Source organism: Nomascus leucogenys, chromosome 17 (genome assembly GCF_006542625.1).
Source record: "Nomascus leucogenys isolate Asia chromosome 17, Asia_NLE_v1, whole genome shotgun sequence".
NCBI lineage: Eukaryota > Metazoa > Chordata > Mammalia > Primates > Hylobatidae > Nomascus > Nomascus leucogenys.
Genome location: NC_044397.1, coordinates 75,101,101 through 75,120,952, shown reverse-complemented (window position 1 = coordinate 75,120,952; position 19,852 = coordinate 75,101,101). Strand labels below are relative to the sequence as shown.

Genomic DNA, 19,852 nt, shown 5'->3' with positions numbered 1-19,852 from the left:
TAGTGTCTGTTTATCTGTTATTTTAACATCTTCTCTTGTTAGAATTGAAAATATTTTTGCAGCCTTAGAATGTCACACTAAGCATTCATGAAATGGTGGTAGTACTTGTGCTGGTGCTGAAACTAGCACATGAAAATAAATATGCTTGGAATAGAATTTAGATATGGAGAAACGTGAAGAAGGTCAAATAGCCCCCATGGTACACTGTGCTGTTAATTTAGAAATGAGTGCTCTGTTGCTACTGGAGATGATGCTTAGGAAATAAAGTGGAACATTGAAATAAAAATGCACCATGGTGATGTAGATCTGTGCCTCCTGAGAATGCATTTAATCCTGTGGAGAAATCAGTTTTGAATTTTGCATATATTGAATTATTCAAATTTCGGGAACGCATCCTTTGCATAAAATGCATCCATCTGGTCCTTGAGATTTTTTTCATAATTAAAATTATGATATGCCAGTTTCAAAATCTCCTTTTAAAATACATTGGGACAAAAATTATAGATTAAAGTATGAAACATGAATGACTTTTATTAATATAGTTCTCACCAATTACTTTAGCTTAATAACTTCAAGCCATTCTTTCCATAAATATTTTTGAAGGTTTCTAGCTTAAATACTGTATATCCAGGGTCATAGGGTCATTTAGGACAAACATTTGGCATCCCAGAATAGAATGTTAAAATTGGAAAGAATCTTAGAGATCATTTTACAAAGGAGGAAACAGATGGTTAGAGAGGGCAGCTAAGGGACTGGCTCACGGTCACAAAACATTTCAAAGTATTTCTAATTGTATTGTCTCAATTTTTCAATATCCCTTCCTCCCTCTTTGTTTCTTTATATGTATTTACCTTTTCCCACCATGATAATAAGCTGAAGTTCAGATATATTGATTGACCCAGAGTAAGAGTGGAAGTATCTGTGTTTCTTTAAAAAAAAAAAAAAAAAAAAAAAATTCCATGTGAGCTTTTTTACTGCTTTAGATTTTTTGGGTCCAAAATCTTGTAATTAGATTTTTTTCATAATTTCCAAATACCAATAGTATTGTGCTATTGTGCATTATACAAATATGGCCAAGAACGGTGGTGCACACCTATAGTCCCAATGCTTTAGGAGGGCAAGGTGGGAGGATCGCCTGAGCCCAGGAGTTCCAGAACAGCCTGGGCAACATAGCGAGACCTCAGCTCTACAAAAAATTAAAAATCAATTAGCTGGGCATGGTCATCCACACCTGTAGTCCTAGCTACTCGAGGAGCTGAGGCAGGAGGATCACTTGAGCACAGGAGTTCAAGGCTGCACTTGAGCACAGGAGTTCACACCACTGCACTCTAGCCTAGGTGACAGAGCAAGACCCTGTCTCTTAAAAAAAAAAAAAAAGTACATTATACAAATAGCACATCAAATTCTGATGAAAGTGTTCCTCATGGAGTTTTTCTTCTTTTCAAGATAACGCATATGGTAAAACATTGCGGCAACACCATGGCTGGGTAGTTCGAGGGGTTTTTGCGGTAAGTGATCCTTCTTGTCTCCTATTATTAACTATATTGGGTGTGCCAGTGGCTAGGGCTAGAAATCTCTTCTTATCCAGTTATTTATCTAGTCATGATTGTCAGAAACAAGGTAGTGTGTGTGTGTGTGTGTGTGTGTGTGTGTGTGGTGTTTTTGTTTGCTTTGTTTTTGAGAATAAGAACAAAATGTTATTTATTTTCATTTACGTTTATAGGCCTTTGGTGTGTGGAAATGTCAGCAGTACAAAGTGTCTAGAATAGCAAAAACTGTTAAAGAAATATGAATAAAAGAGTTGATGCTTTACCCTAGCCAATTCTAATTACTCTAACCAATTCCAATGACCTTGTGAAGATTTGTCTCATAAGTGGTTGCCTTTCTGATAAGGTAGTAAAAAGCTTAAGTATCCTAGCAGAAGTAGGTAGGAAGCAGTGATCTTAAATACTTATCATTGAAGGGAAATGATGCATTCAGGTGTTGAAGTCAACCTAATAGCTCCCTCTGCTGCCCATTGTATTCATTCCTTTTAATTCTTAGGTCTTAGTTGATGTTTTTTTTCACTAATTGAATTTTGTCTTTGAATGTTAACTGTATTGGGTTTGCCAGTGGCTAGGGCTAGAAATCTCTTCTTAGCCAGTTATTTTCATTGTAAAGGTGTTTTGTATTCATGTGTTTTGGCTCTGATTACCCACCACCCTCTTCTTCCCAGCATGTTTAACTAGGAAGAACACAAACCTGAGACTCAGTCTCCTGGGGAAGTCATTTATCCTGCTTTATAAAATAGCAGGAGTAGATGGCTCCTTTATGTCAGCAATACACTCTGTGATTCTTCCCATCCAGGAAAAGGTCAGTCTTAGTCAAATCTAGTCATGAAAAGGCAGTCTCATGCAGTTGTATGTCAGGAAACCTCATAGAATGTACTCACCTTCTTTGGAAGGTTGGGAAATAAAGTAGCCTTGCAGATGGTATCTTTTACTGATGTAAAGGATGCATCATTTGCCTAAAGAAAGAACTGTTTGGGTCGTGCTTTATTAGGGAGGCCGATAAAGTGGGAAGAATGTATAGTACAAGAAATCAGATTCTAGTGAAAATGAAATATTTTTTGAAAGCATGGAGATTAAAGCTCCATATCCCATTCACTGTTCACTGGGATAGGTGCTGGACCAAATGAAGCTACAGACTGCTCACCCTTACCTTCAATACACCTTGAATAATCATAATTGCCACCATGTAGCTATTGGACACTTGTTGTGTACCAGGCACTCTAACAGGTACTTTCATATTCTTTATCTTCATTAATTCTCAGGATTAACTCCCACTATTTTACAAATTCAGAACAATTAATTCCAGTCCCCAAGTACCAGAGTGAGGCTATGTCAGAGCTCAGGTCTAAACTCAGATCTGTCATCTCCAGGGTGCTAGTGCTCACCTCCATTAGAGCTCTCTGCAGTGAAGACACAATCACTGAGAGGCCTCTACTGAGTTCTTAGGCAATGGATGCTCACTGTGTTCATTGATCTCCCCGAATGAATATTGTGATTATTGTGATTGCTAGCATGTGCCTGACACTTGAGTTGCCTCAAAACAAGTGTGGGGGGAAGGGTTCAGTATCGAATGCAAAATTTAATCCTGAAATATTGATAATCCCTGAGATATTGTCAATAAGAATGCAGCTATAGTAGAAAACTTATAAGCATAAATCTTTTTTTCCTTTACCCTGTACTTTAATGAATGCAAAGCATAAGTCTTTAAGAGGACTTTTTAACTTTATTATACTAATTTAGACTCATAAAAAATTTTAGAAATCATGGTAGAAAGGGAAGAAATTAAAACTGTCCATATTTTCCTTTTTTAACATTTTTTTATTTTAGCGTCTTAGCTTTTTAATTTACATATTGTTTTAAATATTGATCTATTTTATATACTTAAATATATAGATGTTTATACATGCATATGGTATATGTGTATAATTATCTTTATTTTGTATACTTACTCTGTATATGTATATACATTTTTTCTACCTTTAGCTTATTTAATTTTATGTCACCCCCAACTGAATAGAATCTATCATTATCATTTTTAAATGCCATAAAAGAGTCTTTGAAAAAAACACTATTTTTAGTGACTGTATAATATTTTCCTAGTATGGAGATATCATAATTTATTTGCTCAGTCCTCTGTGTGAGAGACTTAAGCTGCTTCTAAGTTTAGAATAAAACAGGTTAGAAATAAAACAGCATCTGTTTATATGCATTTTTGAATAAAACTCTTATTTCCTCAAAATAAATTCCTAGAAGTAGAACTGCTATGTCGAATACTAAGAACTACAACCACAGTTTACAGTTTTGAGCACTTAACATGCACTAGATGTTGTTTTACGTGCGTGACATACATAAATTTCTAAGTCTCATAACCCTGAGATAGATTTCATTATTTTCCCTGCTTATAGACAGAGAAACCTGAGACACAAAGCGATGAGGTAATACACCCAAGGTTGTAGAGTAAAAACATCTTGAAGTCTTTAAATATTATTGCCAATAAAGGTGTTGGTTTTTAAGAAAATAGATTATGTAATGCATTTGGCAACAGCCTTATCAATAGAGGAGTTAATTCTGTAGCTAGATTGGCCTTTTCACCCTCTGTATTACTCTCCAAGTCATGCCTACTTTGGAAGGTTTATAAGTTTTCTAATATGCTAACTTGCAGAGCCAAATTCATGTTAACTAATCTCAGTTGCTGAGGGAAACACTGTTTACATCCAAGGAATTTGACTTATTTATCAGCCAAATAGTGACCTTTTAATCTTTCAGCAGTTATACTCTACTGAGCTGATAGCCATTTCAGGCAAGGTGGCTGCCTCCATCTTGGTCACTAACTAGCCTTCATTTGACCTTTTTGGTTTCCTCGTCAATCAGACTAGACAGTTGAACTCTATTACTGGTTCTCCGCTTTTTTTTCCAGAGTGCTGATGGCTGAGTGTAGAATTCTGGGTTAATAAACATTTTCCCTCCAAATTTTGAAGGCATTCCTCTATTGTCCAGCTTCCACTGTTACTATTGTAAAATCCTATTCTATTATATATAATCTGTTCCTTGTCCCTTTCGAGATGTTTTAGATTGTTTATCCCCACATTCTGAAATTTCATGATGTGCCCTTTTGGTCTCATTCATTATGCTGAGCACTTGATTAGGTCTTTAAATCTAGAGATTCCTATCCTCCAGTTCTGGGAGATTTTCTTTTGTTATGTTTTTGGATAACTGCATTCTCTTCATTTTCAGTTTTCCCACTCCCTTGTACTTTTAACATTATCTAAGTATTTATCATGTGCCAGGCAGTGGGCTAAACACTTCCTACAGATCCCATTAACCCTTAAAATAAGGAAAGTGGTATTAGTCTTCTTCTATAAATAAGGAAACTGAGATTCTAGGTAGTTAAGCACTTTGCATAAATTCCTCAAACTAGTATGTGAAAGATCTGAGATTCAAGTCCAGGTCTGCTTCATCTAAGTCTGTGCTTTAGCCACTGCATGATAATGCCAGTCACTCTCTTACTGCAAAAATGGGGAGGTCTGATTCTCAAAGACATTCAAAGTATAAGGAAGATCAGGAAAGCAGCTGTGGAATGATAATTCAAGATTCTCCAAAAAGCCTCTGCTGAGATCTAGTGAACGCCAGAAAACAGATTTTAGCAAGCTTAGGGAATATTGGCCTGCAAAGGAAGAGAAGGATAAGATGCCTAGGAAATCTGTTAGGGAAGTGGCATAGTATGGTGGTGTGGTTGAAAAACACAGAGATGATCCAAGTTCAGATCCTAGCCCTGGCACTCATTAGCTGTATGACATTTATACATAAAATAGAGATACAAACTGTACAGGGTTCTTATAAAGATCAACTAGAATAAACTATGTTAAAGCATCAGCGCACAAGCAAACAACAAATGTTAGCTCCCTTCCTTTCTAGAAAGCATTCAAGAGCGCAAAGGAAAGATTATTCATATGGGGGAAAAATAGAAGATATGCAAAGAAATATATAGAGATGAGATACAAATAAGACAATGAGATGCCCTGGAAGACGGGCCATGTGTGAATAAAGACCAATAAAGATGGCAACATGCATATAGATTCTGAGGATTTTAGGGGAATAGTCTGGATCACACTGTGGATCAGAAGGGAGCTTTTCTCAGACTCTGTCTCTCAGCATTCCCCGATGTGATAGCATTATTTATCCTTAAGGTGGCCCAAGTACATACTTGTTTCTTCTAGCCTTAAAGTTATTTGAATTGGCTGTTGAAACATAATTTTAGAGAAGCCACATATTAGAAGGGTAGTCATATTTCTTTACTCTTGCTCTTCTCAGCTGTTTGTATGTGTGAAAGTATGTGTGTGTATGTGCACATGCATAAAAATAAGTGTGTGAGAGGCAGACTTGATGCAGATTCTCATGGGTTATTCTTTTGCAGTTAGCTTTAAGGGCAGCTCCGTCCTATGAAGATTTTGTGGCCGCGTTAACCATAAAGGAAGGTGACCACCAGAAAGAAGCTTTCAGTATTGGGATGCAGAGGGACCTCAGCCTTTACCTCCCTGCCATGGAGAGGCAGCTGGCCATACTGGACACTTTATACGAGGTCCACGGGCTGGAATCTGATGAGGTGGTATGATGGCTGCTGGGCAGCACCTCCTAACTTCAGGGAATAAAGTGCTAAAGTGTTTTGTTGCCCTACTTAATTTCCAGCAACAGCCTCAACCCTCTCCAACCCCTTCACTTGAGGGGATGGACAGGAGGAGGCAAAACCCAGTGCTTTTATAATTTTTAAAATGCATATGTGTTTTGTTTAAAGATCAAGGTGCTATATATTTCAGTTCAGCAGGCCTACTGGAAACCAAATGATAAGCTGCTGTAGACTCGAACAGCAAGTTATAAGAGCAGATTTAACAAACAAATTTGCTGTTATTGTGTATTGTATTGTTTTTATATTTTAGTCTAATGGGCCACCCAAACCCAAGCTGAAAATCAGCAAATTCCATATTAAGTACCATAATTCATAGCCAGTGTCTCAGCCAACTTAGACTAGACATTTGGAGGTAGTATAAGCTGCTTTGTTGAAGCTGTGTAGAGTTTGCTGTTCCTAGATGTTCTTCGGTGGACCCTCTTCACTGCAACTCTGTCAGTGATAACGGCCTATGTAGTAAAGATGTTCAGGGCACTCACATGACCATGCAATTGTGGGAGGCGAAGAAGACGTGGACAGGAGTGCCATCCTTGCTGACAGACATGAGACCGTTGCTCTGAGAAGATTAATGGTGTGCCCTAACCCCAAGTTGGAGGGGAGAATATGAGAGAGGTGGGGCAGGTCATTTGAGATGACACCTCCCAACTGCCTACCATTTACCAGCATGTTCCCCATGCATTATCTCAATTGGACATCACAAGGAATGATACCCAAAGGGATTACTACCCCACTTCAAAAGCAAGGTTTAGAAGTTGAGGGATATGTTCACAGTCACATAGTTTCTAAGCAGAGGAGCCAGATAATTTCCAAGTGTGACCTGGACTGCCTTTGCATCAAAGTCATACGGAGTGCTTGTTCAAACAGCAGATCCCCAGGCCTTATTTTGACCTAAAGAACCAGAGTCTAGGTGGTGGGACATAGGAATCTGCGTTTTGATAAACTTTACACATGATTCTTCTGCACCCAGTATTGAAGAGCAACTAGATTAAATTCTAGTTTATAAAATTACCAGTTTTCTTCAAGAACTAAATGATATGTCCTTATTTTTTTTCAAAGAAGAAGCCACCATTTAAATAAAATAGCTAAATGGAGAGTGAGAAGTGAAGCAAGTTTACTCAGCAGCACTCTTAATTGAGCCAGCATTGACACCCAGCCAGTAGCCCTTTGCATTGCATTCAGGGGCCATGACTCTGAACCTGCTTACCGATCAATCTCGGTTTAATCACCAAAAGTGCAGAGCAGGCAAAATGCAGCTGTTTATCAATCTCAAAAGCTTTGGGACAGTGTCAGAGTTGAAAGATGAGACTTAAGAAAACAGTTTCTTAAACTTCTTAAAACTTAAGAAACATTGTTTCATAAAACAATGTTGAGTGGGCATTGTTCTGCACAATGTGATGCTCCAACCCTGGCCCTAGTCTCAGTAGAGCTGTCTCGAGTGTGCATCAGAGAGAAGCCATGGGTACCTTCCCCATTAGAGGCTACTTCCTTCTAGTAACAGGAAGGGAAGTTCCAACATGAGGTAGTTATCCAGGGTAGAAGCTCTTTTGAGGGGCTTGATTGAGTTGAGCATTGTCTCTAGATGATGCTGTTCCTGCCGCAGATGTCTAGGATGGAGAGAATTCTCTTTAGTCAGAGAAGTTTATGTAGGGAGGGGTTTTGGTTTTGCCTTTGTGTGTCTTTAAACAAATGAACATTTATTTAGCTCAGATTAATTAGGTATTTTGCCCACATAAAGACTTCTGGAAAATACTTAAACTTCAAAAATCAACATCTCATGTTTTAAGGCTAGGGAGAAAGAAGGGGGGTATTAAAACAATGTTGATTATTTTGTATTTTGCCAAGGTGTGTGTGTGTTATTTCCCTCCCACTCTCATGAGCAGTGAGTATAGATCTCCTTCTCTGATTAGTATGAGTATGATGGCAGGACTCAGGGATAGTCCCTGCCCTTGACATAGCCCCCTAAAACGGAAAAAGAAAAAGCAGCCAGTTTTTGCTTGTACTTTGAATGAAGATGTTTTAGGCATTGTACCATTTAGAGGGGATGATACCAGGTGGTGGTTAGAATTGTGCAGTGTGATCATTCTAAACAGCTGCTGGTGCTCCCTGTCACCTCAGGTGAACTCTGTGGTCTCTTGGAGAGGTGGCACTCTGAAAATACCTCAGGTTTGCCACCACAGCTCTGAATACACACAAAAGGAAAGCTGCTCAGCATGGCCATTTTGCATTTGTATAGGTAGTGCCTAGATGTACACAACTCAGTTTGCTGGGAATGAGGGGCTTAATATTATCTGAGATCTTTGAGAACCCAGATCAGACAGAACAGCTTGAATAAGTTACATTTTCCAATTACCCTTTTTCCACATTTGTAGAAAGAGGGTAGTATTTTTTAATAGGTATTTTCCCCACTAGAGCATACTAAGTTTGCCTAAGATGTATAAAAGTTTGTTTAAGATGTGTAAAAGTTTGCTTAAGGAACTGAGGATCCTTAAATAAAAATATTAGAAATTGAACCTAATACTAAACAGTAAATTCAGCTTAACCTGAACCTTGGCATAGTCAGAGCTTCCTCCTACATCTACAGTATTTGCTCTCTGTTTTAGTTAAAGTCATAATTTGTGCTGATGTGTAGTCACTTTCCAAGAAGGGGGCAATGAGAAAAGATATTTAAAGCTTTCTCTCTATAGCCCTCCAAGACTTCTGGGACAACTAAGTTTACTTTCACCATTACTGTGAGACGAGGTGAGAAAACTAGTATTTTGTTGGCAGAGTAATCACCTTGTTCTCATAGCTCAAAGCATTTTTAGGATTATTTTTCTAGCGTAACCTTTAGAGAGAACCGGAAGAAAAAGGAAGTTGGTCTACTAGGTATTGTAGACACAAATAAGTAACATTAGGCTAACCCCTTATGAGACATTTCCACACAATTTCATCGTGCCTGTACTTCTCCCTACGGTAAAAGCCAGTGTTTACACTTTGTAGGGATCAGGGTGTATTTGTTGAATTAAACAAAATATTTTCAATGATGGCAAGTCTCTTGACTTTTGAAAGCAAGTCAGATTCCTTACAGCTAATGCTGGTGAAAAATGTTAAATTGGAGAGATCCCTTTTGGGAGTGAAACCAAATTGTAACTATGAGGAAAAGATGATCTTCTCATTGGCTCTTGATGTAGCTCTGAAGGGAGTTCCAGAAGAGGAGCTCTCACAGAATGTTGAGCCTGTGGGCCCAAGACATTGACTTTGAAGGGCAGTTCTCATTAGGATGTATAAGTAGTGGCTTGAGGCACCTTCTTATCATTTTTTGCATGTTATTCTGATTATTAAACTTCTCCAATGTCATATTCCATGATGAGGGATTTCTGAACTCCATAGTCCAGCGTTGTTGCTTTTCTCTCTTCTTTGCTACTGAAAATTGCCAGCAGTACTGCCATCAGCCACCAAATCTACCCCCACTTATGTTTGTTCTGCCCCATTTCTCAGGAGCAGCTTCTAGCACATATGTAGAGCATCTGGCACCAACCTAGCCCAGGGCTAGGTGCCCGATCAGTGGGGATTCTGTTCCCCCACCCCCAGACTGCAAGAGCTTCTTAAGAAGGAGCCCATATTCCCATTTGTAGCTGGAAAGCAGGTGAATGACATGACATGGGGCACCTAGGAAAGATGATTATTAGAGGAGTGCAGCTGGAAAAATTTGCACTCTTCTCCTTTTGGTTATTACTTTCCAAATATATTAACAAAAAGTTGATGCTTTTAACTTTATATTTTCAGAAAAGTGTTTTTAATTAAAAAATATGTGATAGGGACCAAATAAGTAAAGTACATTTTTCTCCACTAAATTTGAAGTGAGGGAAAGAGGAGCTGAAGAGATTTTTTTTTAAGGAAACTTAATCTGATTGTGAAAATCATACATATGGAGAAATAGCAGATAAGGCAATAGAGTCAGAGGGTCATGAGCAATAGACGATGATGCGAGGCATTTGGGGAACTTTCTGGAGGAAAATTAAGTTTTTTTCCTAGCAAACTACCATGTCCTACAAGAATTTGGTTATATAATGGTGCATCTCTGAATCACTGATTAAAACCAGTTGCTTCTGATTTTAGTCACAGGTTTTACAACTATTCAGCTCTCCCTCATGTTTCATTTCTTTTTTTAAGATAATCTATCAACCTTTTTTAAATTTAAAAATTTTTAGATGTAGAATTTATAAGTAAAATATATTTTCAGCCATTGTTCTGTTAGCTGAGCTGATGTGTTTGGTCTTAGAGGGCCTGACTTCAGATACTCTTTGTGATCTCCCAAGGTCTCTACACAAACTTCATTATGTATGGTAAATTGGTATTCTTATGAATTGTACATAGAATGCTTTCGTTAGAAGTACATTCTACTTCTGTATGTCCCTTTGTAATCTGCAGTTGCTTACTCAGGGGTTTCATAGTCATTTCATAAAAAATAATTCACTAGCTGTCTAATGGTATTTTAAGACTGTTTATCTGTATTACAAGGTCATTAGGAGTTCTTTCAACAATTCCATAAATATGCTGTTTACTAGACCTTCCCTGTAAATGTTCCCAATTCCCATCCTGTCTCAGATAGTCAGTAGTCCTGTATACAGTGGCCATTTGCATGATTTCTCATTGCACTGCTGCATTCAGGCACTCCAGGGCATGATTAAACAGTCATTAACAGTGCCTCTCTGGTACAGTTGATGCATGCATTGATCTTTCTCCTCTGCTGTTTTTATATAGCCTTTAATTAAAAGGAAAAAAATACCACTACTCTGCAATGCAAAAGTCTTCAAAATTCTTTGTTTCCCATATTAATCACTTCTGTTCCAGAGTGAACAAGTGTTTTCAGCTAAGCTATGTGAGAATGTAAGAATAATAATCCACTTGTTCTCATATTTCATATATTTGAAGTGTGGTCAGTATTTCCTCCCTACACCTTACAAACAGAACACCCTGGGATGGTTGATACCCCTTACAAAGTCGGTCTTACCCACACAGACTCCTGTGTATGTGTGTCTGTTTATAGGTGTATGCGGAGTCAGTGTTGATAGGAAGGATGCTCTACAAGTACTTCTGTTGTTTCCTAGAAGGCTACGAGCCAGTTCCACGGCATGTTTAATGTATAATTCCCATGTATCATGAGAATTTCACTAGAATGTCATTAAACAGCCCAACTACCTCATGTGAAATTGGCTGTGGACAATCTGTGTCAGATGAGAAATGTGTTCAGATAAATTTAATCTGGTTAATAGATTTAAAAAATTAATGTCTACTTAAAGAAGAAACGTGATAGACCAGATGCCAAAGGCTAAAATGTACATAGATTTCCTTGCATTAATTTTTAAGTCACTGTTTAATTCCATGCCTAGTATTCTTATGTTTGTGGTTTCATAGATTTATGCACTTTGAATATTTGTCATGTGCAGTATTAATGTTACCTGTTCTTGTCTCTCAGCATTTTGAATGAGCATCATAATCAGAGTAGAAAGCAAGTTAAACTATAAAAGTGTCAAGTGGCTTGTAAACTTAATGGACCTTTAGTTAGAATATAATATGTTGGAGCCTCTTGGGACCAACCGATGAGCGACAGTTTCATGTTTAGATTTGTATTGTTTCTCTGTCCAAGTCCTTATCTATATCTTGTGGGGAGCGGGGACAGGGGAGGGTTTTACTTTTTTTGCAAAAATGTTTGAAAATATCTGTCAGATTTTATATTCGTTAGTTATAATAAACTTATTTTTAAAGTATTAAGTTCTTAAAGATTTTTGTGTGGTTTTCTGCCTAATTGAATATGACAATAAGAAGTCTCATTTATGGAACACAGTTGACTTGCTGGGCATCAACCTAAGCCCTTTACAAATATAAGCACATTTCATCCTCCTAATAACTCCATAGGGCAGGTACTGTTGTTATCCTCAGGTTACAGCTGGGAAAACTGAGGCATATATTGGGGAAGCCCCTTGCCTAAGATCCCACAGCTAGGAGGAATAGGAGGAATAGAGCTAGGCTACAAACCCAGGCAACCAAACTCCAAAATCTTTGTGTGTGTGTGTGTGTGTGTGTGTGTGTGTGTGTGTGACAGTCTTGCTCTGTTGCCCAGGCTGGAGTGCAATGGCACAATCTCAGCTCACTGTGACCTCCACTTCCTGGGTTCAAGGGGTTCTCATGCCTCAGCCTCCTGAGTAGCTGGGGTTTACAGGTGTGTGCTGCCATGTCTGACTTTTAATTTTAGTAGAGATGGAGTTTCACTACGTTGCCCAGGCTGGTCTCGAACTTCTGGCCTCAAGTGATCTGCTCACCTCAGCCTCTCAAAGTGTTGGGATTACAACTTGAGCCACTGTGCCCAGCCCCAAGCTCCAAAATTTTTATGAAACTGTTTAAAACCTAAACAAAAGATCATTTTGAAGCATCAGACAGCCTCTGGAATGGCCTTGCCCTGGGTGTTTTAAGCATTCGAGAAAGACTCGCTACTTTCACAGGTAGCTATGTTCTTTGGCTTGGTTTAATTCTGTTTTCAGAGACACTAGATGCAGAATGATTAGTAGATTAATTTGCTAAGCCTAATGTTTCAGTGGCTGTATGCTTAATTAGATGACATCAGTAGCAGACACTTTTTTGCCTAAATCACTTGATGTCCAAGTAGTGTTGAACCTGTCAGGTTTTGCCTCTCATACACTTATTTGTGCATATTAGGATACCTACAGATATGTGTGACTGGCATTGGAGAGCTGTCCTGTCCACCCGCTTCTCAGGGAATTTTGCCACTATTGCCCACTTGAGCCCTCTCCAGCCACCTCTTTAAACACAACAGCAGAGTCCGTTAGAATTGAGAGCGGGAGGGATTGAAAGAGAAACAGGAGTGTTGAGTGGTAGGTGCTTAAGCAAAAGGGTCAAGTAGAGTTGGGACTGGGGTGGCTATGTTGCGCCATGTGCAAGAGAAGGAAGAAGAAGAAGCTGGTAGAGAGAAAGGATGGCGTAGGCACACCGATAAGCGCTGATGCAGAATCATGTAGTAGCCAGGGACACCAGCAAAGTTTCCTTGAAGGCTGGCTTCCCTTTCCTAGTTGCAGCTGTCTGGAGGCCCTTGTTCCTTGCCCTAAAGTTCCTCTTCTTGAGAAACCTGTACCTTTACAATACACTGCCTTGACCTTTTTACTTGCACTAATTTTAATGGGCCAGTATCCCTTCAAACAATCACTGTGACGAGCTCGTCTGTCATTGTTCCACACTGAATATAGGCAAATCTTAAAGCAAAACCCAAATGAGATATGTTGAGGAATCACCACCACCATCTGCCTCACTGGGTAAGAAAGGAAGTGCCTTTCAGACCTGAAGTCAGTCTGTATGGGCTTTGCTTATTCTAAGTTATGAGCAGTACCCCACTGAACCCCAAGATCTTTCTCATAATGGCTTCTTATAAATCTAAAACATCAGTACCACTGGAGCAGGCTGTGTAAGGACCAGCTATCTACCTTTGGCCTCTCTGTGCCTAGGTGGAGGAGTGTGCTCAGATGGGAGGTATATGAAGGGAGTTCATTGCTGTTCTTCAGCTGTACCCTTTGGGGCTCTTGGACTGCTGTCTAGAGGATGAACAGAGCTGGTTTCAGAAAAAGAATGTGTTTGGATGTCTGTCCCAACTTCCAGTGGGTAGAGGAGTACAGCTGCCTTGTGGTCATGAGGGTCCGGCTAAGGAGAACAGAGTGTGGCTGTGCATGCCACTTGCTGTTACTCCAGAATCTGCAGGTACTGGTGCATTTTCTGTTCTACCATCACTCTGTGATAACCTGGACACACCTGGAAGATCTGTGCTCATCTGTGCTGCAGTAGAGAAACCAAAAGAGCAAGAAGGAATAGAATGACCCTAGAGTTGATATTTTTATTTTTTCTTTCACTCTTGTTGGTAGATTAGAAGAGATGCTCTTTTATGATACAAACACATGTCCTGTGTGTGTGTGTCCACATGGATTGACACACACATCCTGACACTGTCATTATTATTGTCATCCTCTCCAGAGGCACAAAATGGAGATAACCACCTTTGGAGCAGTGTGGTTCAGGTTAATGGAGAATTGATGAATGATGATGGTCTGACATTAGCACTGAGGACACAGATCACGTTTGGGATGATTTGCTGTATGAATGCATTGTCCTCAGAGAACAAAGTTGTCACATCTTTGCTGACACTTGTGTATGGCCAGTTTTAGGACCTAGGACGTTTTGCTTTGGCTTGAGAGTCCAGCTTCTTGGAAAGGTTTTTAGATATTGTGAAGTCAAATTCTGCTTCAGAGTCTTTTATGAGATCACCTTAGACAGTGAATTCCCTATTCCCTCATCCTCCCCTTCCCCTGATCATTGTGCTTCAGTGACCAATCCTCTTCCCCAGAGTTCTGTGGTCACTGGGGGAGATGTGATGATTCTCCATCTTGTTCCTAATTTAGACCTGGCTCTCTGCTCTCCTCCCTGCAGATAACCCTTCAGTTATACTTCAGGCACAGGTCACTCACCTGGGCTGTGGTCTCAGAGCTCCAATCCAGACCCACCTACCTCTTGACCATCCCTTAGAGACCCTACCTTCACCTGAAACCCCAAAGCCAAACTTGGTTGCACCTAAAGCTTTTCCATCCAAGTCAGTTGAGTCACCATTGTTTTAGTCTCTCAGGCAAGAAATTCAGACACTCTAAACTCTTTTCTCACTTCCTCACTATACCTGCTGTGTCAGCAAGGCCTGCCTCAGCCTCCATACTCCCAGTGCTGTGCACAGCTACAGCTTGATCTCTGGATTCTCTGCTCTTCAACCTGTCATGGCCTTCCAAACCTGAAAATGCTCCCCGTGACTCTATGCCAGGCTTTAAGTCCCTTCACAAACTTGGTATGCCCTTTTCTCATCCTTATTCCTGGAAGCCCCTCAAAATCTTCCCAGACTCACTACATCTCTGCTATGGATTTTACCTCTAAACATCCTCTGCATTTCTAAATGATACTTTATGAATTACAACTTAGGGATGGGAAGTGTGACTCCAAGGTAACTGGACTAATTCTTTGGTGTTAGGTTCTGGTTATTGGTGTAGCCACCTCTCTCATTAAATCATGAACTTTACCTTCATGTCAATGTGCCCCGCACCTGACAGTGCCTTCCTTGTCCGTGGTAGAATTCCAAAACTGTCTTAGGAGTTGGGCGTCACCACCAATGTGCTTTGTGATTCTTCCAGATGTGTTAGTTCTGTTAGCCAGCTAGATAAAAATATTTTTGAAGCAAAACCATACACTTCTATTCCCTCCTGCTTCCTTGGCTGCTCAAGAAATACTTTTTGAGTGACTGACCACTCAAAGTATAAATAATTTATGTGTTTTTTTATTTTGTCTTTGTTAATGCACATGCAAAATGTTTGTATTTTATAGGTGCTTATATATATCAAATTATGAACGATTAGAATGCAAGGTCAAGCTCATGGTTCTCACCCTGTTTGTGCATTAGAATCACTGGAAGGACTCAAAAAACAAGCAAATAAGAAAAAATACATATACCACTTATATCTGAGCATCTCCCAGACCACTTAAATCAGGTTTAGGAATGTAGCCTGTCACCGATGTTAAAATCTCCCCAGTGATTCTAATTTGCAGCCCAGAGTGAGAACCCCCAGAGCTGCTGGTTTAGTCCTTTAAAATTGTACTGTGGGATCTTTTAGGATAAATATGGCCAGATCACAGCCCCTTCATCCCCTAAAGCTGAACATAAAGAACAACCAGAATAAATAAAAATTCAAAAAGTAAAACTCAAAAAAAATTCACTAGCACCCAGGCAATGGAAGGAGCCCACCCTTGTTTCTGTGTCTTAAACTTCAAAAGATGATAGTCAAACAAAAAGACCAGATTTTTCTGGTAAGAAAGAAGAGCTCCTAATCCCACCCGCTAGAGGGGATTGGCAAGATGCAGAACACTCATTGAAATTTCGGGTTTTGGAAAGAAGTTAATTAGTGAATAGTGGCAGGATGAGTATCTTTATCTCTTCCTTCTTTTGAGTGGGGGTGTTGTAGGGTGGGGTGGGAGTGGGTTTTTGGATGGAGTTTGCTGGGGAGAGATGGGTGAAACAGAGGACTGGAACTAGCTCATCCCTGAATTAAGAGACAAGCCTGCATTCCAAAGGCTGTGTCCCCTGTACATACAGTAGATATGTCTCCTCTTCATTCAGAATTCACTCTGGTGCAGGACTTAACACAAGTATCAGAAGACAGAGCAGAGTGCAGTCCTCTAGTAAAAGCCTCTGTACACACACAGCTCCTTCCTCCTCCATACAGACACAGAGACACAGACAGGCTGGGCTCATATTTGGCTGGTACACACTAATGTGGCTGTGCTGGTTATTAAAATATCAAAATAATTCCACACCACGATGGCAAGAATCACTTATCCAAGTGTCTCATGCTGTTCTGGCCACCCCAGCCCCTCTCACAAGAAGCCCTCCAACTCCAGACCACCCCACAGACCAGCAACTACAGGAGTAACATGTGGCCCAGAGCTATGACCAACCTCTGCTCTGTCTGCTCAATGTCTATGACATGTTGATGCTTAAATATTTTCAATGTCATCCATTGGGAAAGTACATCGAACACAAGCCTACAGGGGAAGCGAAATAGATGCCAAACAAGATGGGAAATATGCCAAGGAGAATACACCGACACTGTATGAAAGCAAATACCTGGTCTGAACAGAGCTGCTCACCTTAAACATGAGCAAATGTAAGGAAGATGGCCTGGCAACTGTGTGAGTATGCTACAGCCAGAAAGGGGGTGGGGTGGAGTGGGAAACAGATGAAACCAATATGGAAAAAAAGCTAGTCCAAGAAACAAAAGTTCCCACAGGTGTGTTGTGTTCGCAGAGAACTTAGAAAACATGAACTCAATAAAACAAGCACTCAGGAGCTGGTGAAACAACAGAATGAGATAAAAAGGCAGATGGCAGAGATAAGAAAACTTCCCTAAAATAATATAGAACAAATAAATGTATTCAAAATAGCAAAAAACATGGTCGAAAATGGAATTGATAACAGAAGAAAAGGCTTGAAATGATGCAGTGAATGAAGAATTTTTAAAACAGGGATTCGAGTAATTCCTGAAAGGATAAATGTAGGAGTATCGAGATATTCTGACGTAAGAATAATTGGTGACCAAAAATAAAAAGGAACTAAAAACGTATCTGGAGATAAAATACAGAAGATTTTTCCTGAAATGAAGGAAGGAATCTTTAGATTAAAAGAGTGCACTATGTTGTAGGAAATCCAACAGAAAACACTTGACACCAAAACATACCCTGATGAAGATCCTGAACTTCAAGAATGAAGAAAGAATTCCTCACCATTCAGGCAGAAGAAGCAAGTCACCAAGGGACCTCAAACTTCCTTTCCACAAGATTCTGTGACAGGAAACAATGGGGGAGTATTTCCAAAGTTCTGAGTAGGAAAAAAGAATGACTCAAATGTATTATTGCCAACCAAGTCGTCAAATCTAATGTCAAGTTCTCTTAAGCAAGTAAGAACTCAGAACATAACACCTGAGTGCCCTTCTCAAGGAAACCTTTTGATAGGAAAGATGAACCCAATAATTCAATGATGGATGAGCTAGTAGGAAAAAAAACTGGTGGTGAACCAAGGTCAAACTGGAAATTATAGTCATAGTATAGATATAGATTATAAATATTACAAACCCTAAGATAGCTAATAAATTGGGAATGGGAGAAGGGAGGATATAAGAGCACTAATGCCCTCTTATTTTCATAGCAGAGACTTGATACTGTCTAAACTTTTTTCAAAAACATAATTTCTTAAATTTTTTGGTAATCTTTTAAATAAACAGGTTTCTAAAAAGAAATACATATTGTTTCAGTTCACTTTAGTTTCTTGTCTTAAATATGAGCCAATTAGCTGAATGCTATTTATTTAAAAATAAATGTGTTAAGAAATAAGTTAAAAATAAATATGATTTTACGTTTATAAAAATTCCTCAGCCAGGCATGGTGGCTCACACCTGTAATCCCAGTGCTTTGGGAGGCTGAGGCAAGGAGGATCACTTGAGCCTGGGCAACAGAGCAAGACCCCTTCTCTACAAAAAAATCTTTGAAAATTAGCCAGGCATGATGGTGCATGCCTATAGTTCCAACTACTCAGGAGAGTGAGGTGGGAAGATCACTTGAGCCCAGGAGTTCAAGGCTGCAGGCCACTGCCCTCCAGCCCGGGCAATACGGCAAGACTCTATCTCTAAATATATATTTCCTCTATCTCTCTATCTCTGTAGAGACAAATCAAGAATTATAATCACCTAAAGTGGATTACGATTATTTTTAGGTGGGTATTGATTTTGTTTTACTTTTTTTTTTGTACTTTACTATATTGCTTGACTTTTGTTTGATGCCTGTGATTTTTTTTTATTTTTTAATGGAGGATGGGAGGTGTTATTCTAAAAACAAGGTTAAAAATCACTGTAGAGTGTGGTGGGCCCCTGGCAGGTGCTGCTCCTTATAATGACATTTGCTTCATAACTCCTATCAAGGTTCTTTAAAATTTCTAGCTTTATCTCACCACACTTTTTTTTCGCTGCTAATTTTTCTCATAAGCTGCTATTCCTTTACCCACATGAAGCTATTGCTCATCCAAATATTCCATTTTATACCACTCATTAAGTGTTGGGACATTCTTTTCGGGCTAAAGGGAAAGACTGAATGCCAGTATGATACCTAGGGACTTGTCCAGTACATCTGAAATAAATGGAAAATTAGGAAAAAAAGCCATTTGGAGTGGTTGACAGTCATCTTACAAGAAGCCGGAGAGACTCTTAGCAACATGGGGATTTTGCACATGAATTGGCTGCAGTTCACTGAAGGAGCTGAAAGATTTCTTTCTTTGTGCTTCTGTGAGTTTGAAAATGAAATGTCAATCCTTTCTCTGCCCAAGTGAAATTGCTGGGCCATAGAGCATTAGTTCAGCATTAGCTTATGCTGATCAAACCCAGCCATCCAGAGATGGTAGATGAGAGAATGGAGCAGTAAACTTTATTCTACACGCGTTTATTTTAAGGACCATTCAGCCTTATGTTCATAGAAGCCTATGGAAGCCCTGTATTCTCTTGTGGCATGTGTGTGAGCAACTAAGGACCCTCTTTCTGTGTGTTACACAAGACTTTTATAAAATCCCAAATCCTCAACTTGATTAGTATGAAAAGATGATCACAGGATTGTGGAGCTGGAAGACTCCTTCGTTCATAGTGGGAGTCATAGTAACTATTGCAAAAGATCGTTATAAGGATGGAGTCGGGAATTGTGCACAGTGTAGCACCGGGCAAGAGCTACAAAAACAATGGTGATAATAATAGTCGTTGTTGTTGTTTGAAAGGGAAGTATGGCTCCATCATGCCTGGAGTTTACCTGGTGGAATAAGCCTTTCCTTATTTGGTCCACTTGTCCCTGCCCTCACAGAAGATTCACTGCTGCCCCTAGTCTCCCTGCTTTGCACTGTGTCACGGCACCTTCAAGAAGAAGACCCTCATCTAATCATGTCTGTATGTGAATGTGGCACTACCATTTCCTTGCCTGAGCCCCGGAGCCAGCTGCAGTGCTTCACAGCTGT

General features: G+C 39.5%; 1 protein-coding gene across 4 annotated transcripts in view; it reads left to right on the top strand.

Moving 5' to 3' along the window:
• Positions 1 to 19,852, top strand: part of PLEKHA8 (pleckstrin homology domain containing A8) — a 92,479-nt gene that overhangs the window by 44,520 nt on the left and 28,107 nt on the right. Inside the window, exons 13-14 of one of the 4 annotated variants that reach the window (XM_003270476.4) lie at positions 1,447 to 1,508; positions 5,965 to 11,988. The exons of 2 other annotated variants lie outside the window; for them this stretch is intronic. In XM_003270476.4, coding sequence (XP_003270524.2) covers positions 1,447 to 1,508; positions 5,965 to 6,162 — 260 coding nt within the window. In that variant the 3' untranslated portion in view covers positions 6,163 to 11,988. Of the gene's footprint in view, positions 1 to 1,446; positions 1,509 to 5,964; positions 11,989 to 19,852 lie in introns of those variants that run through there. One more of the 4 variants, XM_003270477.3, reaches the window with a different exon arrangement.